Raw genomic sequence first — 27,513 nt, forward strand, 5'->3', positions numbered from 1 at the left:
GTGTATCAAATGGAGGGTAAATAATGGAGCTTTAAACGTGTATAACACTCTGCACAAATCTTCAGTATTTGTCTCTGAATAAAAAAGGCCAAGTCTGGCTTTGTTTCTAGCTCTGCCTCTACCAGAATGCCTATGTAGGTTAGGCTGGGAAAAGAACACGACCTGCCCACCTCTTGAGCTTCATGTCCAACCTGGGATTTGACTGAGCCCAGGCAGTTTAATCCAGCAGAAGTAGACCCTTTCTTTCAACTGCACCCCCGTGAGGGGCAGTTAAAAGATAGTTCCAAAACTGTTCTGTCCCTCTGCAGGAGCTTGGAGGAAATGTTTCCTGTACTAGATATTATTTAGATACAGACTTGCAACAAAAAGTTCTCAAAGTGGTTTACACAGGAAAAGCGAGATAGTTCTCTGTCCCTAAAGGGCTCCCAAACAAACACAAGGCAGACATCAGCAACAGCCGCTAGACGAATGCTGGGACTAAACAGACTTGCTGTCCCCTGGTCAAATGTAAGAGAATCGCCACTTTGAAAAGTGCCTCTCTACCATTCTCATGCTGATACAATGAATCCTATCCTGTGGGTTTAGGAATGTGTAAAATAAATTCTTGCAGTCCTTAAAGAGGCGAGAGCCAGAAAGGAGAGGAGCAAGGCAAATTGCGCATCGCATTTTACGCAGGAGCAGATGCTCTTGGGTCAGAAGAACAGAAGGAGCGAGTAATTCACCTTCTACGCTCCGCTGCTGTTCAGCCGTGCTGAGACAAGACTTGGGCTGAGAGGTTCAGAAACCAGCAAACACTCGAAGATCAATGACAGTCGGCGGAAGGATATCTTTCAGCCACACCACAATGCTATGCGCCTTCCCGAATCCTGCGGCGCCTCTACAAGCCGGTCTCGCGGCCTGGAGTACCTTGAAGCTTTTTGCGCTGCGGGGCGGGCTGGTATGGAACTGCGCGAGCACGGTAAGAACCGCGCGCCCTCGCCCCGCACTGCAGGGGGCGGAGGGGAGCCCGGGACCCTAACTCCTTCCTCCTCCTTCATGTCGGTTTTGTTGGTCAGCTTCCGGGAAGGAACCTCGGGGGCGAGCCAGTGTGGACCGGGGAGACCTGATTTCAAATCCCCGTTCCGCCATGAAACGCACTGGGTGACTCTGTGCCAGTGGCGCGCACCTCTCAGTCTAGCCGAGCTCACAGGTTTGTTGTGAGGATCGACATAACCATGGACACCGCTCTGGGCTCCTTGGAGGAAGAGCGGGATATAAATGTGAAAATAAAAAAATAAATAAAATAAAAATAAAAGAGGTGGCTAGTTGTCGCTCCTAGGAGCGGGCGAGCACGTGCAGTGCCCCGCAGAAAGACAGGATCTCTCTTCTTTTTCTCTCAAGAGGAAACGATAAGCTGGCGGCGACGACCTGTTTTAATAGTTTTCAGACCGCTAATGCTGCGTTCGTCTAAAATCTCTCAATTGTCGGTGGAGAAATGAAATCAAGAGTACCAGTAGGATGTAATACCTATATTAGTGCCTATTTCCCAACCAAGCAAAGCCTTGAGCAAACGAGTCCCAGTTCCTCAGTCAGAACTCCCCTTCAGGCAGGATGTTAAACCAACAATAGAAAGGAAAATATGGGCCGGAGAGCGAGAGAAAAATATGTCCCTGGGTATGGTTAAAAAGAAAGAAAGAAAGGCCCCCGTTTGTACGATGGCGTTGAGGAGGTGCTAGTGCAGGCATGCAGCATAATCGTATACGTGTTTACTGAGAAGTCATGCAGGGGGTTGCTTAGTGCGAGTACATGGGTGGAATTTACTAGGATTGTAGCTCTTAGTTCCTCTTGCATTTACACACCTAGGTTGCTGCCCGCCATGCCTGGGCACTGCCCAGCTCAGATCGAGAAACGCCTGTTACTTACGCGACGATTCTAATGGGGAAAGTCGTTCCCACATTCCTCTTCTGTCTCAGTGAATCCCCACTCGCACATTGAAATTGGCAAACAGTTGGGAAGTGAGATATCTTTGGGGAATGTAAAGTTACCAACTCTTTAGTTGACTTGTTTTGAGAGTTAGGCTCTCAAAGCAAGTGGTGTCTCTTTCTTCTTCTTCTTCTTCTTCTTCTTCTTCTTCTTCTTCTTCTTCTTCTTCTTCTTCTTCTTCTTCTTTTAGGACATGTATGTGTGCCCTGAATACACAAGTTTATGTGTTCGGTGGCATGTATGGCTTTTTCAGAATATCTGTTACCATTTTCTGAAGGTAACAGATATACCTTGCTGCAGAAATGGAAATACTTACATGAGGAAATTTGGTAAAGTAAATCTATCAACTCTGTTCAAGACTTGTTAATATTTTTTGCACCTATGGACCCTCATATTTTCTAGTATTACCCATAAATCCTCACTCCATTTATATATTTCTATATGGTTCCAGTAAAAAATATGTGTGTGGCGGGGGAAGTATTCAGTATTTTAACAAATGTATTCTAGCTCACCAGGAAGCAAATTAAATTCACTGCCATTCCGTGGATCCCCTGAACCTACCCTATAGATGCCAAATTAAGAACTCCTGCCCTAGTTCCACTGTGTGTTACAAATTCTCAAAACTTATCTGAAACTTGAGTAGGGTGGAGGACTGCTTTTGTCCTGCAGCTGCCCTGTTTTGGATAGGAAGATGTTTATTTGAGAACACTAGTGTTGTGAGCACCCAAAAATCTAAGTGCTAACTGGGCAAAGAGGCACCCTTTTAAATGTGGTGATTATTTTTATTTAGCAGGGGGAGAGTAACTGCCTCTATCCACCCCTAGCGCAGTACTTCCAGTAACTGTTGCTGGTGTCTATCTTATGTTTCTTTTTAGATTGTGAGCCCTTTGGGGACAGGGATCTAACTTATTTATTTATTATTTCTCTGTGTAAACCGGCCTGAGCCATTTTTGGAAGGGCAGTATATAAATTGAATTATTATTATTATTATTATTATTACTACTAATAATAAATAGAATCAGGACATAAATGTCATAAAATAAAATAAATGGCTGATCTCCTGACTAACACAGTGTGGGTACTCCAAGGAGACAGGTCCCTGCTGTGGAGAGCTTTCTTAACTGTGCAGTAGGAGACAAATTTAATTAATCTAATCTCTTCTGCCTCTGGAAATGCAGCCCTCAGAGAAATATTTTCAAAATATCTACAGAATATATCACCCACATGCACTCACTGTGCGTAGGTGCTGCAGTAGTAGGAAAGATCTTGGCAGAAAGATCTTGGCATGTATCTTGGTGCATCCATGCTGTGTTAGGAAGTATATCAGCCAGTGTTTTAAATTCAATATTTCAATCATTATATGAAAGTATTGGCAATAGTACTTTCATATAATGAAACATGTTTCATTGTATAGTGTTATTTAGGCAAATCATACAGAGAAGAAGTATATTGAGAGAATTCGATAAAGGAAATTATTTATCTCTTTATTTTTTGTTTTCTCAGAGCCAAAAGGTTCTCCAAGTTGATGGGTGGACTTGTGATGTGTGCACAAATAACTGACTTGCTTTTCAGGAGTTATTTGATCTCAACAGTATTTTCTTGTTAATGAGATTTTGCTTTCCAGCACTTACAGGAGGGAATTCGTACAAGAAATGTTTTCTAGCAGTGAAGCACTAATTGGAACATGGTAGCTAACGTTTTAGTGGTATTGCTGGAAAACTATAATAATCTGTTTGAAATGAATGAAAGAGAAATATCAAAGTGTTAGCAGAGATGAGGTTTCTAAGAATTAACCACACAACATGAATTCTGTACACTAGTACTTCAGTATCACAGAGCTTGTTATTTCTTTTTCTAAGAGCTGAGGGCCTTTCTGGACTGAAGAATAACATTCCTGCTCTGTACAGTTGCATAGGCAGTGATTCGGCACCAACAGCAGTCCCCATATAAGGGGGGAAAGGATATGGACAGCCTTGTGGGGCAGGGTGGTTACTTATGATTGTGATATTTACCATTTTTTTAAAAAGAGCTATGTGAACTTTCCTGCTTGGAGGAATCCACTGGCACACCCACATGAATAGTTAGTCATGACTAAGTACCATTGAAATAAATGAGACAAGTTAGTTATCAACTTAAGTCACATGAATTTATTTCACTGGGGCTTATTGGGGCTAGTCATGACTAGCTTGGTCTGGATGTTGCTCACTATCTCTTAATAACGAACAACAACAACAAAAGATCAACCCAAACTTTGATATCTTTTACAAAAATGCCATTATGATTGCTTTGGGGAAGTTGTGGTGTGCTAATTTCCAGGTATATGTGTCCAGGATTGATGAGTCAATAACCATGCATGTCAATAACTAGCATTTCTGGTAGCAGGGTAGACTAGAACTCTCCTCCCTGACATCTGGTTTTCTGTGTGCAGGAATCTTACGTACACAGTTGTGTGAGCCTTCACCTACAGTTTCAAGTGATACAGCCTAAACACCGATGTACTACCTCACCTGCTGTTTCTAAGAACCAGGCCTCAATCTGAGACAGAATTTGTCAGTCTGCTTCCTGGCTTTTAAAAAAAAATCCCATTAGTGGCATTTATTTTAATGAGATGTTTCAGTTTTCATTTGTGTTTCAAAGTTTATATGTTTTCAATAATAGCGTCTTTTTATTCTGCAATACTCCTAGGTGAGGTTCTTTTTATTTTATTTTGTGACATTAGGATACTCCAGATACTTCAGCCACAGAACATGTATAAATGTGGTTTAATAACATGCTTAAGCCTTTTAAAAATGAATCTATCTATATATTTCTCTAAGGCGTATCCATTGCTAATCCCATGTGTGGCAGCTCTCGCAAGAGTTCGTGAGTGAACTACCAGTAGAGGGAGAGCAAAGCGGTGGTGGCAGCAGACAGGCTTGTGGGCGAGGCAGGAAACAAAACAGCAGTGTGGGGAGGAAAAAGAAAACAGTGATGGTGATGGGCAGGTGAAGAAAACTGTGGTGGCTGGGGTGGGCGGTGAAGAAAACAGTGGCGGTGGGTGGGCGGGGAAAGAAAATGGTGGGGGCGGGTGGAGGGAGAACTAGAGGCCCAGATGCTCTGTTCCTGGCCCAGCTAGTATGTATTAATTCTACTATTCTTAATGTAGGGCCCTGGAGTGAAAATATATTGGATTATTTTCTGAATGCTAAACAGATTAAGACAAGAGATGGAGCTGAAATCATCTGGTATCATAGAGCAAATAATAAAATGCAAATGACAGAGGCAATACAAAGTGAGTATATACTGGTAAGTATATTTGCAAGTAGATCAGTTATCAACAGATTTTCCCCCCCAGCATTTTAATTTAATATCCTAACATGGAAGCAATTGTTTGAGCAATTCTGAGGCCAAAGTTAAACAATAGGGTTGCATTTGTTTTGCTGGAAGAGAGGCTGTTTTGCTTTTGTCATACTCTAATCATAGGTTGCTTGCCAGCCTTACCACAACAATAAATGTGTTTCTAGCCCTTATGGTTGGAGACAAAATCCTGAATATGTTATTGTACCTTGTGCCTTAAGCAAGATTTTACAAAAGCAGTCCACTGTAGATATATCCACTATGGCATCATATGCCCCACTATCTCTGAATAACTTTTTTAAAAAGAGCAACCCAAACCTGGGTATTTTTCACAAAAATGCCATCATGATTGCAGTGGGGAAATGGGTCCTCCTCCAAGCCAAATCTGTCATGTCAAGAAGTGGAAACAAATCCCAATGTAGATATGTTATTTGTCATGTACATGAGAGATTAGAGTAGAAAAAGAAGAGACATTTTTAATTGGTCTTCTCTGTTACCACCCCCAGACTCTGGAATGCTCTCCCGGTGGCCATCCGCTCCTCAGTCTTAATCACCGTTTTTAGAAAGTGTGTGAAATCTTGGCTTTTTACCCAGGCTTTTATATGACTGTTCCTGTTGCTGCTGCTTTGTATCTGTTATGGTTATATTGTACTTGTTTTTTAATCAGATCTGCATTTTTATATTCTAGTTGATATTTTAATTGTGTGATTTTTGTAGTCTTGTTCTAACTTTTGTGTGAGCCGCCTTGAGATTTTTTTTAATGAAAGGTGGTATAGAAATTTAAATAACTAACTAACTAATTAATTAATTAAAGTATTTACATATATTTTAATCCAGCTCTTTCTTTCAGAAGCTCAGGCTGGCATGCCTTGTTCTTCATCCTTTTATCCTCACAACAACCTTGTGAGGGTAGGTTAAGCTGAGAAATTGTGCTTAACCCATGGTCACCCATTGAGCTTTCTGTCCAAGTCAGGATTTGAACCCAGGTTTCACCAGTCAAAGTTGAACACTCTGATCACTATGCCACATTAGTCAGGAGTTTGTAAAGTGCATACTTATGGGAATATTTAAAAGCAAAGGAATATAAGGAACTGGCTAGGATCTGATGTAAAATAATACAGTGTTGGAGGATTAATAATGTTACAGTGAAATCTACTTAAGCATGACTACTGTAATGATTCATGTATATATTTATTACACAACTAAGTATTATCATATAATTCTTGTACTGTGTAATTTCTAATGTTGAAATAGTGGAATATATGAAAAAATAAAGAAGATCTAACACCCCATAGTTACATAAACATTTTCATATGCTTCACATTTGCTCAAAAGCTGAATTCAGATCTTCCAAATGCTTGGTACAAAAGCCATCTGGAACATCTCCTGAGCAAACACTGTTTGAATCAATAAGGCAAGAGCACTTGTGCAGCTGTCATTAATTTCATTGGGACATCTGTGAGACACACTCCAGGAGAATTGTAACAAATCTTAGGGCCAAACTACATGAGACATTTAATTTTATCATTAGCCTTGAATGGCTTTGTTTTTTCTTTTAGTCAATAGCAGCTTTGTAGGGGTTGCAATATAGATCAGCACCACGGTTGGCAGGGGTTGGAGTGGGGGAAGGAGACCTTTGTTTCCCAGTCCCTTATCCAGATTGCCCCTCTCAACTGCTACTTCCACTGGGGTAAAGGTCCCCAATCCAGACTTCTCCAGAAGGGTGGGGTAAAGCTTCCATCCTTCTGGAGAAGTCTGTATTGGGGACCATGATGGGCAAAGCACTAGTCCTCTCCCCCATGTCATAGTCTTGATCTGGATTGATGTACCCCATGACTGCTCTAGACTTAATAAAAACTAAGCTCTTCAGGGCTAATGATGCACTGAAACTTCAGGGCTAATGATGCTCTTTCAGGGCTAAAGATGTAACTTTATCTAACAAGTGTACAATTTCTGTCACAAGCTCAGTAGTAGTAGTATTGTGCACACACATGCATGGGCACGCGCAAATTTAAATGTTGCAGTTATGAGACATGCTACTCCAGTCACTGGCTTACATCTGGACTTACTCATTAAGTAAAGATTACTTACTCATGAGTACTCCCACTGAATTTAATAGGACAAGTAGACTTGTCCTATTAATTTAAAGAAGACAGTTTATGAGTAATTTAATCTGGATGTAAGCTAGTGATTGGAATAGCCTGTCTCATAACTGTAAAGTGTGTGTGTGTGTGTGTGTGTGTGTGTGTGTGTGTGTGTGTGTGTGTACAGTAGGAAAAATGTTAGGTTGCTTAAATTCCACTGAAGTCAATAGAATGTATGAACCCTAGCTGTGTTTTTAGAACGGTAGTTTAGTTTTTTGCCACCATAGAAAGTGTTTGCCTTATAAAACTGAGCAACCCTGATTCAATGCTATATGTGCCCAACTCCAGTCCAGTAATTGTACAATGCTGATCAGTTGCTTGGCAGGGAGGGAGACTGAATCCAGCCCACTCCTCCCTGTTCTGAACAGTTGTTGGGCATTATTGTGGGTATCTGAACACACACTCTGGACTGGTGTATCAGGCTGGTCAGTTGCACATGCAGCATCCATTTGTGCATGTGACTTCTTATCCAGCAATGGATAATTGCATGGAAGCCTACCTCTGTGCACTTAAAGCCCTTGAATTGACTAAAGCAAGTGGCTCTTAATACTCAAAGTTTCCTGCTCCCCACTCACCATAAATATTTATGTTTTACTGGGAAATTCACTATTATATTTGTTATGTCTTTTTGTATAAAGAATTTTTGACAGAAAGCAAAAAGGGGCAGTACTTGGACAAAATGATGTACACACATCATTTTGAGGACTACAATTACATACAAAATATATACAGGTAAATATATTGTAATGAGATTTATGATAAGAAAGATGTACCATACAGTAGACTCAAAGACTGTATACATAGAGAATTGGACAAAAAAACACTGTGCAAAAAAGAATGAACAAAGAAAGAAAGCATGTAACATGTAAAAGTTTCACATTTCATAGTCCTCATCAGTTTCAAACCATTTAAAGCCAGAAGTTTTCTTGGATTAACTCTGTATATAAGAATTTAAATCCAACCCTGATGGATCAGGCCCAAGGCCCATCCAGTCCAACATGCCTTCTCTCTTGCTGTTGCTCCCCTGCAGCTGGTATTCAGAGGCATCTTGCCTCTGGGGTTGGAGGTGGCCTATAGCCATCAGACTAGTAGCCATTGATAGACCTTGATATTAATATTAGATCTATATGATAGATCTATATTATAGATCTATAGAATATTAGATCTATATTAGATCTAGCATATGATTTTGATATTAACTTGATAGTAAATATCAAGTTTACTAGATATACAGTATACAAGAGAGTTCTATATCTTTTTTTGACATTGTGGTAATACAATCTGGAAATTATCTCAAAGTCCGCAAATATGGAAAAGCTAGTGCTAAAAACTCTTTCCATCATTTTGCTAGTCAACATCCTAAACATCTGAGAACTAATTTGTTTTATGGCCAGTTTTTAAGGTTGTGCAGGAATTGTTCAGATGATTTGGATTATGGTCTAAAGGCCCTTAAACTAACTGGGGAAACAATTTTCATTAAGAGGTTATTCCATTAAAACGATATGCACTGTGGCACCTAAAGCCTCAAGGAAATCCAGACAAAATCTGCTTACATCTAATCAAGGGAATAATTCAAAAAAGTATAATAAAATATTTTGGTGCATGGGTTATACATATTTGTCTCAGCCAATAAAAAGAATTACCTTTAAACATTGGCATCTGGTTTAGCACATACCAGATTGCACAGACCCTCCAAATGATATAGAAGAGGTCCATCCCTTAAAAACATGTTGGTAAGGGTAGGCATAAGACAAAACATCCTTTACAAATCGTTGGAACCTTCAAGTGTGGCAGATGTTAATCTTGTAAAAATATAGAACAGGGATCTCAGTTTATTCATTCTTTGTCAAACAAAATAATTTTTTCACATATATTTGCCACTTGTGACATATCATTTGCCCATGTGGACTGACCTACATAGGACAGACAACTTGTTTCATAAGGAAAAGTATTCAAGAACACAGAAAAAGATTCAAAAATGCATCTGGTGACACTGTATTGGTTAAGTATTTCAATGATCATCATGATTATTGCGATTTTAAAGTCTGGATTGTAGATAAAGTCTCAGTGTACAGATTTTCTAAGATAAATATACAGAAAAATCATTTTGGAAGACATGAGTTGAGTGGTGTTTTCTAAAAGTATGTTTCCTTCGGGCCTCAAAATTGATTTCTCTGTTTTTCTATGATTTTACTGTTGGTATACTGTTGGTTTAAGAATCATGGTCTTGGTACCTATTTAAACCTAACTATTGCATCTGGCCATAAGCCATTTAGTCTGCAGCAACTTGAGGAGTTGCCTTCCTGTCTAGAGTTTACCACAGGAAGGAGACTAATTGCATGGCTCAGGATCTAGTACATTTAACCTAAGACAATTTATTCAAGATATTTTCTTCATAAGGAGATTAAGAAGGTCTTAAATATTTTCTTCTTAAAGAGATTAAGAAGGTCAGATTAAGAAGGTCTGGAATGGGTTCCTAAAGAATTATCAGGCCTTTTTTTAATAGGCAGCAGCAATATAGGAAAGATGCTGAAAGGCATAATTTCATACTGCCCGAGAGATGGCAGTGGTAAACCCCTCCTATATTCTATCTACCAAAGACAACCACGGGGCTCTGTGGTTGCCAAGAGTCGACACCGATTTGAGGCACACTTTACCTTTACCTTTAATCTCATGAACAATGTATTCAGATGCAGGCCTGGAAGGATACTTGCAAACAACTGAGTGAAGGCTTCGCATTATGTTTTAACTGTATCATTTCTATTCAGTCAATGTCCATTCATGAACTGTTGATATCTTGTTTTTTAGGAGACTTGGAAAAGGTTGTTTATTGAGACTATCTGTATAAGAAAACTTGTGGCTGTAAATGGTTTGGAACTGATAAAGACTACGAAATGTGAAACTTAGTGCAACATGTTTTCTTTCTTTGTTCATATAGTCCAAGTTCTTTGCAGTGTTTTTTGTCCGTGTGTGTGTGTGTGTTCAGTCATTGAGTCTATTGTATGGTGCATCTTTCTCATCATAAATCTCATTATAGTATATTTACCTGCATATACTTTGTCAGAATCTAATTGTGGATAGTACTCATATTTATGTATAAAGAATTTTTGAGGCATAGGATTTTCTTTATGGTGATCTGCATTTTAATTTTTTAATATTGTCAACATATAGTTTTTTCTCAGAGACTATGATCATGCAATGCACACAAATGCTTATCATCTTCTGTGAGATGAAATGCCAGTATGTATATTTTATTTTTATTTATATAAAATATTTATACCCTACCCCTCCAGTACACTACTGCTCGGGGCGGCTCACAACATTCTAGAGCTGAGGATTAAGTGAGATTCCACTCCCCGGTTGTGACATCAGAGCAAGTAAGCCTCTGGCAGCCAGTGATATGTAATCCTTCTAAGCCAACATGACATCACAGCAAATCAGCCACTTCCTGCCAGACAACATATTTTTGAGGTTATGAATTCACAAGTAAAGTATTGACAGCCAACATGTCTTCCTTGTCAGTGGATCCAATGCTATAACTTTCTCCATTTGTTAGCTCTGGCTCTCTCTTCTAAAATAAGACAAGCAGAATAACCAAATTATGTATTCTCACTGTCCTTTCACAAATAGAATTAAACACATTGGCTTAGATCCAGATTAGCACAAGCGGAAGCCTGCTTGTGCACTGAGGCTTTCTCCCTCCCTCCTCTGTACTGCAGCCATATTTACCCCTGAAAAGCCACTTCTGAGGATCAGGGGATCCTGTAGAACAACCTGCTATGTGGCACAGGTGGGTTGCAGTGGGAGAGGGCACCTTGTACAAGCAGAGATAGCATTGTCTGCTATCCAGGGTAAGGCATATGCAGGGGCTGTTCTTTCTATGCAGGAAAGACACTCATGCACAGACATTTCCCATGTGCACAAGAAAACACATAGCTACTAACGTTCTGTGCCTTTAAAAGCAGCAAACGAGAAGTTAAAGGATGTGTGAATTTTGTGTTCTTTCCTTTCAATGTAGCAACTCTTTTACAAATTAGCTTCCAATTATTGGTTGATTTTAAGGTAAAATATTCTAAAGGCACATGGTTTTTAACTAGTTATTTCTGTATCAATTTCACTGTTCAAGCAGAGTGGTTAAGATAGGAAAGAAAAGCTTTGGATATGCTTAACCTGTAATATGTTTGTTACTCACAGGCTATACTTTTATAGTCCTGTGCTTTGTTCTGTATTCTATTGATGCCCAAAAGCCCATACACATTTTTCCATTGTATGTGCTCCAGGGGAGGGGGGGGGCGGGAATTGCTAAGAATTATTATTCTGGTAAGAACTAATTTGCCTACTTTCCTTTCAGTACAATTCTAGTTGATAATTACCATCTTCACAAGTTAGCCCACTTCTGCCTCAAAGATTCATACATCTGCCTTCTTGAATTGGGATGGATATCATCACAAATTATGCCATTGAACTGTTCCTATGTGTCCCAACTGTACTAAAATTGGTTCAAGTCGGTTAGGTGGTTCACTAGGTAGCCCAGTTGTTTCTCAAACATATGCATATCTGCCATCTTGAACTGGGGAGAATAACATCAACACAAACTACGCTCTTGAGGTGTTCACCTGTTTTGGTCTAAGCCAGGGGCGTAACTACCATTAGGCAAGGGGGGGCAGCTGCCTGGGTGCCCCCACGCCTCGAGGGCCCCCCCCAGAGGTAAGTCACATGTGAAGTGAGTGTGTGTGTATCAGCGAGGGGCCCATTTTAAAATTTTGTCTCTGGGCCCACTCCAGCCTCATTATGCCCCTGGTCTAAGCATTGCAAAGTTGATAGGGGACACACACAAAGCTGAGTGATCTCATACTGTAAGTTTACTTTCCTTAAGGAAAGTAGGTTAAAAATTAATTTGAAAAAAAGCTGAAGGATTTCTTTGAATGAATTCAATAGCTCTATCTTGTAGGAAGGTAAATAAGTCTGAAAGATAGTGGCTCCCCCAAGGCTCCCCCAGTGAGTTATGTGAGTGACAAGCACCTGTGTTTTAGGGATGTATGGAACGGTTCATCGTTGGAATGTTTCAACCACAAAACAGGCCATTTCAAGTGTTCTGAGCTCAGAACAGAATTCCCTTCAAATGAAGGGCCTGTTCCAAGCTTGAAACAGAATGATTCTATTCCAACTCGGAACACTCAAAATGTCACTCTTCTGGCCTGTGCACACACATGTGACAGCCATTTGTGTGGTCAGCACCACCATGCAAATGGCTGCCGTGTGTGCGCAGAGGCCAGCAGAGTGACATTTTGGAGTCCAAAATGGCACTCGGAACATTCTGAGTCGGAACAGGGTCGTTCAGTTGGAACAACTACCTGGACCAGTTCTGACGGAATGATTTGGGCATTTGCATTTCATTCTGAGCTCCGAATGGAACACAAATGCTGTTCCATGAACATCCCTACTGTGTTTTCCCAAGTCCACATCCAATTATCTCTTTCTACTGGATTCAAGTTATTATAATGTGATATATAAATGATAGAAAGCAATGTGCTGTTCCCTAATGGCTTATAGTGCAAGTGAAAGAAGTTTGGATTACACAAGAGTGATTTCCCACTTCCTTTAACCAAATCCCCTGTCACAGATAAACCCTCCCCCACCATCATTCCACATAACACCCTGTTCCGGAGAGACCCTCAGCTCGTAGGAGTAGACTTCTGGGAAGCACAGGGGGCTACAGAGGAAAGTGGAGAGTGCCAAAAATTACCCCTCCCTCTTATGCAAGTCGAACTTCTGCTTGTGCTACAAATACTTAGGTTACATCCCATTAACTGTATCCAGATAACATTTAAAATGTCATGATGTTTTTCTTTCTCTCTGTGTGGTGGGTGTGTTTAAACGAACAGGTGCAGCTCACATGATAGAGGCAGATATTCTTCTTTGTGAAGGAGAGGGAAGTAGTGAACCAATCATGGCTCATCCACCAGAAACAAATAGTGATAACACACTAAAGGAGTGGCTAAATGAGATTAAAAATACTAACAAGGGCATCAAGCTTGATTTTAAAAGGTATATACATTGCATATAAATGGTCCTCATACCCAGCACATTATTTATCAAACTTGACAAAGATTAGATTTAGGAAAGCCTTTTAACTTGCTAGGTTCTGTTTTTTACCATCTGCTGTGAGAGGCAATATGGCGGAATTCCTATTGCGGAATGCCTGTGCCCATGTGGGTCTTTGGAAGTGGGAGGCTTGATCCATTTATTCTTTTGTTGTACCTTCTTCCACAGAGGTTTACATGATGTATTTATTCAGCCACTTCTTATGGTTTGTCCTGGAAGATCTTCAAGATTCTATGCAAAAGTTTTATTAGCTGATACCATTCCCTATGTCACAAGTAAGGTAGTCAGTGTTTTTAGTTTCTGCCATCAAAGTATGTGGCAAGCTGATACAGTCTGAATTATTCTGAGTCCTTGTTTCTATTTTTGAATGTCCCATGAATTTGTATGTCATTGTTTTAACTACCTAATTTTTGATTCAAATATTGAATTTTGTTATGGCTATGGCTAAACAAATAAACTGAATGATTGACTGATTGATTGAACTGCATATAAATGTCACATTATTAATATTAAGAAACATGTAACATTTAGTACTGCCTTGTTTCAAGAGTATTATAGCAGGAGTGGCCAGCCTGAGGCTTTTCTGTAGGACTGTACTCCCATTATACCCAGCCACAGTGGCCGTTGTGCCATAGAGCTTCAGGTTGGTCACCTCTGTATTATAAAGCGCTTAACGGCTTGGCCCAGGGTATTTAAAAGAGCGATTTCTTTGTCATGAACTCTGCTACCTACTACAGTCTTATGGAGAGGTGCGGTTAGGGTTGCTGCCAGCTCGTTTGGTGGCGACTCGGGACCAGGCTTTCTCTGTGGCTGCCCTGGGGCCAGAGGCGCACTTTGCCACGGACCTTGGGGATTTACTCTGTGGTCTCCTGTCTCTGGGAGGAGGATTCAAATATTCTGGGGAGCCTCCCCAGAGCCCCGCTGCTGCCCCACGCCTGCTGCTGCACACAGGAGGGGGGCAAGTCTAATCTTTTTTTTTAAAAAAACTTTTTTCTGCTGCCACTGCACGGCAAGGCTGGTAGCAGGGACGGGGCAGCTGGCGGGGTGCAGATCAATGCAGAGGCAGCGGCAAGAGCTCTTTCCCTGAGCCCACCTGCTGCCCAAATGACAGGTCGGCCCATTTAGGGGCTCTCTTGCTGCCACATCCCCTGCCTCGGTCCGTCCCCCGCCAGCCTCCCCCTGTCTCCACATCCCCACCACACAGTAGTGGTTGAAAAAAGTTTTTAAAAAAGATTTTACTTGCCACCGACCCCCGCCTTAAGCCGGGGGCAAGGGAGCTCAGAAGCTCTTCAGGTACAGGCTCCAAAATTACCTAGGCATGCCATCGCCTGGGGCTTTGGAATATGCTCTCTGTTGAAATAAGAGCATCTTCTCTGTAAGTTTTCAGGAAGACCCTCAAGATACACCTGTTCTTGCAGGATTTTAACTGGAATTAATTTTTAATTTGACAACTTGTTTTATGAATATTTTAATTGTGTTTTATGGATTTGTAATCTGTTCTTACTTTTTATGTTGTTTTAAATTTTGTACATCGCCTAGAGATGTACATATCGGGCGGTATAAAAATATGACCAATAAATAAATAAATCATAGCAACATTGTGAATTATGATACTTTGGTGCCCTGGCATATAGTACTATTAGAAATGAAGAACACCGAACTTTTAATCAGGATTAATTAGTCTGTGTCTCATAATGTTAAGGTATGTTAGGATACAGAACTAGGAAATATTTTTTAAGGCAAATTCCCGCCCCCGCCTGCCCCGATGTTTGTTTGTTTGTTTATTTGATTTATATACCGCCCTTCTAAAATGGCTCAGGGCGGTTTAAATTAAATTAAAGTAAATTAAAACAAACCACTAAAACAATAAAAAGCTAAAACAAATTAAAAACAATATAACAACGATCAACAATTTAAAAACATTTTAAAACAGCAATTAAACAATTCCAGTAATTAAAAGCCCCAAAATCGGGTTAGAATTTAAAATCCCTGGAAAGCCAGGCCAAACAAATACGTTTTAAGGGCTCTTCTGAAGGCTAATAAAGAATTCAAATTACGGATTTCTGCAGGGAGCGCATTCCACAGCCCCAGAGCAGCTATAGAGAAGGCCCGCCTCTGAGTCGCCACCAGACGAGCTGGTGGTAACTGGAGACGAACCTCCTCAGATGACCTTAATGTGCGGTGGGGATCACGCAGAAGAAGGCGCTCTCTAAGGTAACTCGGGCCTAAGCCCTTCAGGGCTTTAAAGGTAATCACCAGCACTTTGTATTTTGCCCGGAAACATATCGGCAGCCAGTGCAATTGTTTCAAAATAGGCGTAATATGGTCTCTCCAGGTTACCCCAGCGACCAATCTGGCTGCCATATTCTGAACTAATTGAAGTTTCCGGACTATGTACAAAGGCAGCCCCACGTAGAGCAGATTGCAATAGTCAAGCCAGGAGGTTACCAGCTGGTGCACCACTGTTTTGAGGTCATCCTCCTCAAGGAATGGACGCAGCTGTCGAATCAGCTGAAGCTGATAGAAAGCACTCCTGGCCATGGCCTCCACCTGAGAAACCAGGGTGAGGCCTGGGTCCAGGAGTACTCCCAAGCTGCGCACCTGCTCCTTCTGGGGGAGTGTAACCCCATCCAGAACAGGGAGATCTAACTCACTCCTCAGATTCTGAGCCCCTACAATGAGCACCTCCATCTTGCTTGGATTCAGCTTCAATTTGTTCTCCCTCATCCAGCCCATTACTGCCTGTAGGCAGGCATTTAAAGAGTGAGTGCCATTTCCTGAAGATGAAAAGGAGAAGTAGATTTCGGTGTCATCACCATACTGATAACACCCAGCACCAAATATCCTGATGACCTCACCCAGCGGTTTCTTGTAGATATTGAAAAGCATTGGTGACAGAATGGAGCCCTGAGGGACTCCATATAACAGCTCCGGCTTTCAGGAGCGACTGTCACCAAGCTCCACCATCTGGGATCTACCCAAGAGATAGGAACGGAACCACTGCAAAGCAGTGCCCCCTATTCCCAACTCCTCCAGGCGACCCAGAAGGATACCATGGTCGATGGTATCGAACTCTGCCAAGAGATCCAAAAGAACCAACAGAGTCACACTCCCTCTGTCGATTCCCCGGTAAAGGTCATCCATCAGGCCGACCAAGGCTGTCTCAAACCCATAGCCCATTCTAAAGCCAGTTTGAAATGGGTCTAGATAATCAGTTTCCTCCAAAACCGCCTGGAGCTGGTTAGCCACCACCCTCTCGATTACCTTGCCCAGCCAGGGGAGATTGGAGATTGGCCTATAACTATCCATCGCTGAGGGATCCAGGGTAGGCTTCTTAAGAAGAGGTCTAACTATTGCCTCCTTCAAACAAGGAGGCATGTTCTAAAATGTGTCAATGCTACCAGGCCTATCCAGCACTTGTACCTGTTGTGCAAGTTAAATCTACAGCCACAAGTTTAATAAAAGTTTAATTTCTGATTGCTTTTTACTACAACATATGCTATAAACAAAAGTTATTATCGCAACGTATTAAAATAGACTATGAAGCATAAAACATTGCACTATACAGAGGCTGTCTTTATTTGTGGGGGTTCCATTCCTGCCTATTTCTGCAGATAACAAAACTGCAAATAAAGAGGCTTTAATCCTATGGGGATGAGGGGTGCGGTTTTAAAGTGTGCTAAATATCACAACAAAATGGAGGGAGCAGAAAAAGGCACAGTACCTTGCCTTCCAGCAATGCCCCCCAAAGCCTGCGATTTTTGGCCATGTTTTGTTCATTTTGGGGGGAGAAAAAAGCTGTAAAATGGCTCTGTGCTACAAAATGATGGCTGGAAATGATGCTGGAAGTAATTTCTGGCCACTCTGGAAGCACAAATAGGCAAAAATAGCTCTATTTTTGCCCCGCGGATAAAGAAACCACATCCCTATTACCTGACCGTGGATGCGCAAAACCATAGATGGAAAACCCACAAATAACAAGAGTCTCCTGTATTCAGTAATGTTTTATTTAACATTTGTGGCACTTCATGTACATCATCCCTGATCTTTTGCTGAGCTAGGGCTTCATAGGTTTGAGGATTCTTAAGATGCTGCCAATGAAGAGCATTATCTGAATAATCCTACCATGTAGTTTGTATGTAGTTTAACATATATTACACATGTTTTTGGCATGGATACATTAATAAAGTGTTTCCCTGTTTTTATAGCCTTGCAGCTGTGAATCCCTCAATGAAGATCCTTAGAGATATAAATCTCAGGCAACCTGTTTGGATTAATGCAGACATTCTTCCTGGACCGAATGGAAGTAACTGTATAGTAGATGGAAAGAGTTTTCTAGACACTGTGACATCATTTTTTCCAGATGTAACCTTATCATTGGGATGGACCACTGGGTGGATTAATCTAAAATGCAATAAAGGTACAAATGATTAATAGATAATGCTTAACTCAAATTTATCCACCTAGTACTACATTAGATGTAATACAGTGTCATTTGTCCACCTAATACTATGCATTCTGAGAAGCAATGTCAGGCCTTTATATCCAAGTACAATAATACACTTGCTTATTTAATTTGTCTCTTATTAAGTTAGTTATAGAGCAGGTAGTCGGTCACTACTATCCAGAGTTTCTGTCCAGAGGGGTGGGTGCCAGTGTTCTCTCTAATTTTTTTCATCTGTGTGCAGAATGAGTTTTGTTCTGGGCGGCAGTATCAAGGCAGTGTGTGTGCTTGTGCATTCAGAGTGGGGCCTTTCTGATTCAACCTGATTTAACACTGGTGGACACTCTGCCCATAGCTACTTACTATTTTAGTGAAGAAAGCGGCACAAAAAAGTGAAGTGAAAGAAACTTAGAATTAGCTTCTAAAGATGGAGGAAGGCAGTCATTTTTGGTTGGTAGGGTGGCCATTATATGAATAGTCTTTGACATACATTCGCATAATGACATATATATTTAATACACTTGAGGACATGATGAGCGATTACCTATACACATGTCTGAGATAAATGAGAGGTTCACACAATGGGTTATCACACAAACATATAACTTTGTACCCTCTTTTCTTTAGTTACATCAAAATGATTGTGTGAACCCATCTTTAATACTACACAGTAGATTAAAATCCATGCTATTGAGTGAATTTGCAACCCTACACAGCCCAGGGTTGAGTTCCTTTTAACACTGCCTCCACTCATATGACCCTACCTTCATGATCAGCATCACAAGTAGTGACTTTCAGAGACACAAATTTGATTGGTAGAAACCAGAGATGTAACTTTTTCTGTGGTGGCACTACAGTACAGGAACAGTCTCTGCCCAAGGAAGTTTGTCAAATCCCCAATTTTGAAACTTTTAAGCTTGCTGGCAAGAACCTAATTGACCTTCCTGGAAAGCATTTAGCTGAATCTATTTTAGCTCTATTTAGGCTGCTGCTGCTGTTTTAATGTTATTGTTTAGTTATTGCTTGTTTTTAACTGTTTTTGTTATCCCTTACAAGGGCTCTGTCCTGAAAGACAGGACATCTTTAAAATAATAATGTGTATTCCTCTTCAGATCTGCACATACAGCAGAGTCTGAAAGCTGAAATCCTGGGGAAATATATTTAAAATTAAATATTTTAGGTGTCCTGACTGCAAATATGTTTATTTGTAGGTTTAACAGAAATTTAAAATCGGGATAGGAACGTAGGAAATTGCCATATACTGAGTCAGACCATTGGTCTATCTAGCTTAGTATTGTCTTCACAGACTGGCAGCGGCTTCTCCAAGGTTTCAGGCAGGCATCTCTCTCAGCCCTATCTTGGAGAAGCCAGGGAGGGAACTTGAAACCTTCTCCTCTTCCCAGAGCGGCTTCATCCCCCGAGGGGAATATCTTGCATAAGAACATAAGAACAGCCCTGCTGGATCAGGCCCAAGGCCCATCTAGTCCAGCATCCTGTTTTGCACAGTGGCCCAACAGATGCCGCTGGAAGCCACAGACTGTGCTCACACATCAAGTCTCCCATTCATATGCAACCAGGGCAGACCCTGCTTAGCTATGGGGACAAGTTGTGCTTGCTACCACAAGACCAGCTCTCTCTTCTGTTGCCTTTCATTATTCATTGATTTTTTTCATGGTTCCTGATTATTGAAAAAAGATTTCTCATGAATAATATTCTATGATTGTAAATTTAATAATGTACAGAACTCAAGTAATGTGATTGGGGTAGCTGATGGGGTTCTTCAATGCTCAGTCATGGTTCCTGTTGTAGGCTACAGTTCAGCAATGGTGCAAGAGATGGCAGCAATATGTGGAGACCTTACTCAGCCTGTTACTTTCCCTGTAAGAGCTGCTTTGGTGCGCCAGTCAATATCTGAGCTTCTGTGGTTATTACAACAATCAAACAGGTATAATTAAAATGAATTAGCATATTAGTATCAGTGTGTTTTCAGTTCTTTAAAACCATTCTGATTTCTGTGTAAATAGCACAGATTACTTTGAAATGATTTTGAACGTTAATCAGTGGCATACTGACATTCTTTCAAGGCATGCACGTGGAAGAACGTTTTGTGCGTAGGAGAAGCAATATTCACCAGTCCACCCTTCCCTCTGATGCTCCCCCCATATGTTCTTGAGGGCTGGAGAACCTTCAGAGACACATTTCTGGGAAGCAGCAGAGGGGAGAGGGAAATCTGATAAAACTGTACATGCACAAAATGTTCTTCTACGTGTTGGTGAGCAATTTTATAATTTGAACACAATATTCAATAGAGCCAGATGTATTGGATAATACCCTTTTCATGTATTCTTATAGCTGCTCTGATTTAGTTTATATAAAGTACTTTACTTGAATGATTTATGACTGTTTTTATAAGTTGCATGCATGTGCATTTTAATAAGTATTCTTTAGGTGTCATGATACTTCAGTTATGTAAGTATAAATGTAAGTCTAAATATTAAGTTAAATGAAATGTGACGTATATAAATATGAATATTAATTTTAATTAATTAGCTTGTTTTAGTTCCATGTATACATTTTTGTAAAATGAAACAAACCAGTTGTGTGACTCTAATTACAGATATACCCTGACTATTTGGACAGGAAAACTTGATGAATATTCAGTAGAAGATCTACTCTTCATCAGAGATACATTTGATAAAAGTAAAGTTTTTTATGATATCTTGGAGCCTCAAAATTCTGAATTCAGAAAGGCTATAGGAATGGAAGTCTCAACCTAATAAATAGACTTGTATGTTAGACAACAGTGGTTTTGAGCCTCATCTTGATGCATGTAGAAATGTGCTGTTTTCTATCAAATATTTAACAAGAACACAGTTATTACAAAAGATATATTAAATCATGCTTTCAAAACATCTTTGTCCTTTTTTGGGGTTGAGGTTTCAAGTTGCAAAAAGAAGGTTTACAAAACTTGTTTTTGCTTCGACCTTGATATCACTAGCCACAGCTGGGATCCTGTCTCTTCTTAGTTTGCTCTCTAGTTGGTCCACGTACATTCCTTTCTGGTCAAACATCTCATCACAAGTTTCCCTCACTGGGACAACTAAAGGACTTGCTTTTTAATGTACAGTCTCAGTTTGTCTTCACCAAAAATTATTTATTTGAGAACACTCTGTTGCCATATATCTTTGATCAATGGCAATACCATGACTACTTGTGTGGTATCGTAATGTGCTAACATGTTTATGGTTGACCTGAAATACTGTTTCCTCAGCAACTATTTCTAAGCTCTCCTAGGGCCAAACTGTATGTTGCATTGAGGATGATGCCATATCTCAGTGGTAAAGCATCTGCTTTGCATGCAGAAGGTCCCATGTTAAATCCTTGGCATCTCAAGGTAGGGCCAACGGTCAGACTCAATATACACGGAATGCATAGTTTGGCCCTATCTATATATTTAATTCTCTTGGGACCATGCGTGCCCAGGATTTGGCAGCAGAACTCTCGCGACATGCTGCGAGCCTTCAGGACTGAGGGAAATGTTGGTTGGTTGGGGGTTGGAGTAGTCCGGAGGAGGAGGCCGAGGGGGTGCCGCTCTGGCAGCTGGGGGTGGTTAGTGAGGGGTGGCGAGAGGAGAAGAGGTGACGGGCAGCTGAACTGCTGAGCCGCACCACCGAGAGGAGCCCAGCTGGGCGAGGGGCGGTGAGAGGAGAAGAGGCAGCGGGCGGTTGAGCTGCGCCACTGAGAGGAGCCCGGCTGGGCGAGCGGCGGTGGTGGCGGGCTCCCAAAAATGGCCAGGTGGAGGCTGGCGAGCAACTGGGGCTATTGTGGCGGGCATGGGGGCTGGGAGGGGGGATAGCGGTGGAGGAGGCAGCGGGCCCTGGCAAAGGGCTTCCAGACTGGGAATAGATTGGGGCGGAAGGGAGGGGGGGGAGTGGCAAAGAGAGACTAGCGGCGCAGATGCTGTGCGCCGGTTCAGCTAGTATATTATTATTTTTCATTGTAAATAGTAGTTCCAGGAAGAGGCGCTTCCCCCTCCCCCAGCCTGAACTTCCAGGCCAAAGTCCAGGGCCTGCACAACCCCTGGGGCCCCCTAAATCCTCTTTAGTCTGTCCTGGGTTCTGTGCCACACCGATCGCTCGCACTGCACCAGGTGGCCGAGCATGACTGTGACATATTCTGGGTGGCCAAGTATGACCTCTGCTTTAGAGACAGAGGGGAAGTGGGGAAAGAACTATGTGGGATGGGAATATGTTAAGTTGCATGTGGAAATGTTTCTGCTAATGCATATTTGCATAAATATACCTGTTTTATATTCTTATGTTCTTGTGAGTTCAGTTGCTGTTTGTGTCCTCAAGAACCCATGTGTTAAAAATACTGTGTGTGTGTCACGGTGTGTAATGTATGTATAGGGGGATGATGCTTAACTTTCAGTGGAGGGTGGGTGGGCTCTAAGGGCTTTAAGTTCATGCTCCAAAATTACCTAGATGCATCTCTGGCTACAGAGGACCCCAGTCAGGATCAGAACACCAAAGGTAAAGGTTTCTTCCAACCCTGTGCCATGATCCCCATGAAAAATTCCCCTAGCTGCTATTTGCCTCAGAAGGCAAGTTGCCAGTGATGCCAATGGGAGCTTCCCTTCCGGACCAAATGGAAGCTTTAGAAGGGGGTTGGTTTTAATGAGACTGCAGCACATATACATATCCCACATATATTGTGGTCCTGATTCATCCCTCTCCATCACTGCTATTTGCAACTTTCCGATAAATCAGTGTTAAGACATTTCTAGATTAATTCACTGATTATCATCCTAGTATTAAACCAAACTTTGACCAATCTATGATTTTTTAAAAAAGAAATAATTGTCGTTCAATGGATATATAAAAATCCTTATAGTGGATGTCCACGGACACCCTTATACTGGTCTCCCATATCCTTTATTAACATCCACAATACATACACCATCAATTACCTAAACAAGCTTCACGATAATGTTATGTTTTCTTCAGTTCCTCCAGACAGGAACACATACCTGAAGGCCTCACAACAGGTATTCTTGATTCTATAACACAAAAACTACATCAAAAAGGCAAGCCCAGGCTACGACCCTGGGAAGATCTGCTAAAAGAGGCACCTTTTAACGTGGTAATTTTTTTTATTTAGCAGGGGGAGAGTAACTGGCCCTATCTTACATTTCTTTTTAGATTGTGAGCCCTTTGGGGACAGGGATCCATCTTATTTATTTATTATTTCTCTGTGTAAACTGCACTGAGCCATTTTTGGATGGGCGATATAGAAATCGAATGAATGAATGAATGAATGAATGAATGATGTAGGTATATTTCATCAGTCATAACATGAACGAAGAAACAGGTGGGTATGCATCTGCTGAAACTTGCCTATGAAAGCGCATGATATAATAAGCAAGTTAGTCTTTAAACCACAACAGATCTATTTGTTTTTCTACTTGTAATGTGCATGTGTGAAACTATTTACTGGTGTGTATCTTCTACACTTAGAAATCCCTTCTCTCCCCCCACCCTGCACCCCCCACCCACCCCCATCCCTTCTCCCCCCCCACTCTTTGTTGCCTTCACAACCAATATTTTAATTGTTATGGCTTACTCTGGCTATTTCTACTTATTTATTGCTTTCAATGGGTTCTTTGTGGACAAAATCTCTTGTATTCAGGCCGACTTGAACTCCACTATTTCTGCAAGGTCTATGGAGGAGGTATCCAGCAATCACTCTTGCAGTATTAGGTTGGATCAGTTTCAATCTGTGATTCCTGAGGATGTGGACAAGCTGCTTGGGGTGGAGCGGCCTACCACTTGCTCTCTGGATCCTTGCCCAAATTGGCTGCTTACATCTAGCAGGAAGATTGTTGGAGGTGGCCTAGTTAACATCATGAATGCATCGATGAGGGAGGGTAGGGTGCCTCCATGTTTGAAGGAGGCAATGGTTAGACCGCTTCTTAAGAAGTCTTCCCTGGATGGTTAATTATAGGCCAGTCTCCCTTGGTTGGGCAAGGTGATTGAGAGGGTGGTGGCCAACCAGCTCCAGGCAGTCTTGGAGGAAACTGATTATTTAGACCCATTTCAAACTGGCTTTAGATCTGGCAATGGGGTTGAGACAGCCTTGGTTGGCCTGATGGATGACCTCTACTGGGGAATCAACAAAGGGAGTGTGACTCTGTTGGTTCTTTTGGATCTCTTGGCAGAGTTTGATATCATTGACCATGGTATCCTTTTGGATCGCCTGGGGGAGTTGGGGATAGGGGGCACTGCTTTGCAGTGATTCCACTCCTATCTCTTGGATAGATTCCAGATGGTGGAGTTTGGTGACAGCTGCTCCTCAAAACAGGAGCTGTTATATGGAGTCCCTCAGGGCTCCATTCTGTCACCGATGCTTTTTAATATCTACATGAAACCGCTGGGTGAGGTCATCAGGATATTTGGTGCTGGGTGTTATCAGTATGCTGATTACACCCAAATCTACTTCTTCTTTTCACCTTCATCATCAGGAAATGGCACTCATTCTCTAAATGCCTGCCTACAGGCAGTAACGGGCTGGATGAGGGATAACAAACTGAAACTGAATCCTAGCAAGATGGAGGTGCACATTGTAGGGGCTCAGAATTTGAGGGATATAAGAGATCTTCCTGTGCTGGATAGGGTTACACTCCCCTGGAAGGGGCAGGTGCGCAGCTTGGGAGTACTCTGGACCCAGGCCTCACCCTGGTATTCCAGGTAGAGGCCATGGCCAGGAGTGCTTTCTATCAGCTTCGGCTGATTCAGCAGCTGCATCCATTTGTTGAAGAGGATGACCTCAAAACAGTGGTGCATCAGTTGGTAACCTCCCGGCTTGACTATTGCAATGCGCTCTACGTGGGGCTGCCTTTGTACATAGTTCGGTCACTTCAGTTAGTTCAAAATGCGGCAGCCAGATTAGTCTTGGGCCACCCGGAGAGACCATATTATGTCTGTTTTGAAGCAGTTGCCCTGGCTGCTGATATATTTCCAGGCAAAATACAAAGTGCTGGTTATTACCTTGAAAGCCCTGAACGGCTTAGGTCTGAGTTATCTTAGAGAGTGCCTTCTTCTGCATGATCCCCACCACACGTTAAGGTCATCTGAGGAGGTCTGTCTCCAGTTACCACCGGTACATCCTGTGGCGACTCAGAGGCAGGCCTTCTCTGTAGCTGTTCCTGGGCTGTGGAACGCATTCCAGCAGAAATCTGTAATCTCATTATGTTTGGCCTGGTCTTCCAGGGTTTTTAAATTGTTGTGTGTTGCCTGGTCCTCCAGGGTTTTTAGCTGTTTTAAATTGTTAATTGGTTTTATGTTGTTATATAGTTTTTGTTTTTAACTGTTAATTGATTTTAATTGTCTTATTTTGATGTAAATCTCCCTGAGCCATTTTTGGAAGGGCAATATACCAATCAAATAAATAATAACAATAACAATAATAATTGCCTCTTACCTTCTGTGTTATAACTGTGCATTGGCCAGGGCTAGCCCCAAGTCTGAGGAGGCTCATTGCAAAGTGCTCTTTGTGATCTCATTGCCTACATTCCTTTGTCCTGACAGTCCTATCCACAAATTGAAGCTTTCTCCTAGAGGCTGCTCCGATTAATATTAGTGGCTGACATGCTATGCAATGCAACACTGGCATTTCAATCCACTGGGGCTGCTGTGCACATGAAATCCAGCTCCAGCAGTGTTACGCAAGAGTGCAGTTGTGCAACTGCTTAAGACACTGGACGGGCACTTGCACAGCGCTACTTCTATTGTTTCCAGTGGAAGTAACAAGTGCCTGTGTGTTGTTTTAAGTAGTTGAACAACTGAAGTCTTGTTCAATGGCTTCCAGGGCTGGCTTTCACACACGGAGCAGCCGTGGAGGGTTGTATTGCACAGCATTTCAGCCAATGAAAATAAATGTGGTTTTATTTCATAAACACTCTTGATTCTGACTCTGTTTTCCAATACATATATCAGAAAGCATTTCCAATATCTATATGAGATTATCATTTGTCTTTTGCTGTTTCACTTGAGGTTAATGACACTCGGAAAGGTTGTTACATTGTGAAGCTGGAAAGTAAAAGAGTTTGTGTATATAACTTATACAATGGACAGTAAAACATCTACCAGAGATAACACAGTAGTTTGGAATTTGGAGCTGATGTCTTTTATAGACCTGTAACAATTCATAAATGTTATGAATGCTATAATTTAGCACTAGAATGAAGCTACTACTACTATTGATATTTATATACAGCTTTTCAACAAAATTTCCCAAAGCGGTTTACATAGAGAAATAAAAATAAGTAAAGATGGCTCCGTATCCCCAAAGGGCTCACAATCTAAAAAGAAACATAAGACACCAGCAACAGCCACTGGAGGGATGCTGTGCTGAGGTTGGATAGGGTCAGTCACTCTCCCCCTGCTCAATAAAGAGAATAATAACTTTAAAAAGGTGCCTCTTTGTTCTGCTAGCAGGGCAGTTTTTGGAGCAGAACCCTGAAGTTCTGATGTTCAGTCAGAAATTACTTCCAAAAAAAGGAAGGTGCTAGGCCACACCTTTGGACCAGAAAGACCTGGTTCCAGGTATGCAGCCTAGCGGCAGTGAAATGTGGTCAGCACATGCTCAGAAGCAATCCCTTCCTTCTATATACTGCATATATTGCTGAGCTGAGCTGAACATTCCAAAACTGCAGGCTTCTGTTATATTTTGACTTAAATATTGTTTCATTTGCATTGAATATTGCATTGAAAGCAAATGTTACTTCCATACACAAATCTCTTGTAAATGTCTACTCCCTTTTCTTGTTCCAAATTCAGGTACACATTTTTTGCATATTTACAGAAGGCAAATTCAGTATCCATCAGCTTAAAATGTATTTTTGTCTTTATTTGAACATTAATCATTTCTCATTTTCTCCATTATTCAGCTATTTTGTTAAAATCTGAGTAGATCTACTTCCGTGTTTTCCAAAAACCTACTTTATGTTATCTCATAGAACTCTCATACAGAACTGTGCTGTGTTTGGAAACCAAAGCATTTTATTCTTTATATAGATGCATGTTATCTGTTTTGTATTACCTGTGATTGTGTGCACTAGAGAACACATAAAGGAAACAATAATGGTTCTAAAATGATTTGATGTTGCATAATATCTCTCCTCAGCCATAATAAAACTTATTTGAAAATTATCAGTATGTCTTTGATACAATTTCTCTTATTGTTAAGACAGCTAGTTACTTCTGTGAACAGACAAATTGCATGAGTGTAATAACTATAAGTGCTTCTGACAAAATGTATACAGATTGCTTGGGGGAGTATAATATAGAATGTTTGGGTTGTTACCTTTGAAAGTTGACAGATTTGTTAACTACTACAATGCAACATGTTTTCCTACATACTGACAAATAAGACTGTTAGCAGTAGCAATGTATTGTGTTTGCAGAATATAGCTTTATAAAGGAGCTGCAATCCATTCCATCAGCTGAAATATAGGGAGACAGA

At 41.3% G+C, this 27,513-nt stretch overlaps 1 protein-coding gene across 2 annotated transcripts; it reads left to right on the forward strand.

Moving 5' to 3' along the window:
- The first annotated feature begins 652 nt into the window (after positions 1-652).
- On the forward strand, positions 653-27,197 carry FAM151B (family with sequence similarity 151 member B). 2 transcript variants are annotated; one of them, XM_053293368.1, is made up of 6 exons: positions 653-958; positions 5,108-5,233; positions 13,328-13,490; positions 17,756-17,967; positions 19,801-19,936; positions 20,609-27,197. In XM_053293368.1, the coding sequence occupies exons 1-6, from the start codon at positions 850-852 to the stop codon at positions 20,766-20,768; spliced, it is 906 nt and encodes a 301-aa protein (XP_053149343.1). In that variant the 5' UTR covers positions 653-849; the 3' UTR covers positions 20,769-27,197. The 2 variants fall into 2 exon arrangements, with proteins under 2 accessions (XP_053149343.1, XP_053149341.1); XM_053293366.1 differs by lacking the exon at positions 653-958 and adding an exon at positions 988-1,189.
- Positions 27,198-27,513: the final 316 nt, after the last annotated feature.

Source organism: Hemicordylus capensis, chromosome 2 (genome assembly GCF_027244095.1).
Source record: "Hemicordylus capensis ecotype Gifberg chromosome 2, rHemCap1.1.pri, whole genome shotgun sequence".
NCBI classification, from domain to species: Eukaryota; Metazoa; Chordata; class Lepidosauria; order Squamata; family Cordylidae; genus Hemicordylus; species Hemicordylus capensis.

Bases quoted from the DNA above. Each gene is read 5' to 3' on its own strand.
- FAM151B (XM_053293366.1), top strand. From the start codon at position 1,036: ATGTCGGTTTTGTTGGTCAGCTTCCGGGAAGGAACCTCGGGGGCGAGC. The intron at 5,234-13,327 runs GTGAGTATATAC...TTAAACGAACAG, and splicing joins AATGACAGAGGCAATACAAA to GTGCAGCTCACATGATAGAG. The intron at 17,968-19,800 runs GTACAAATGATT...TTCCTGTTGTAG, and splicing joins TAATCTAAAATGCAATAAAG to GCTACAGTTCAGCAATGGTG.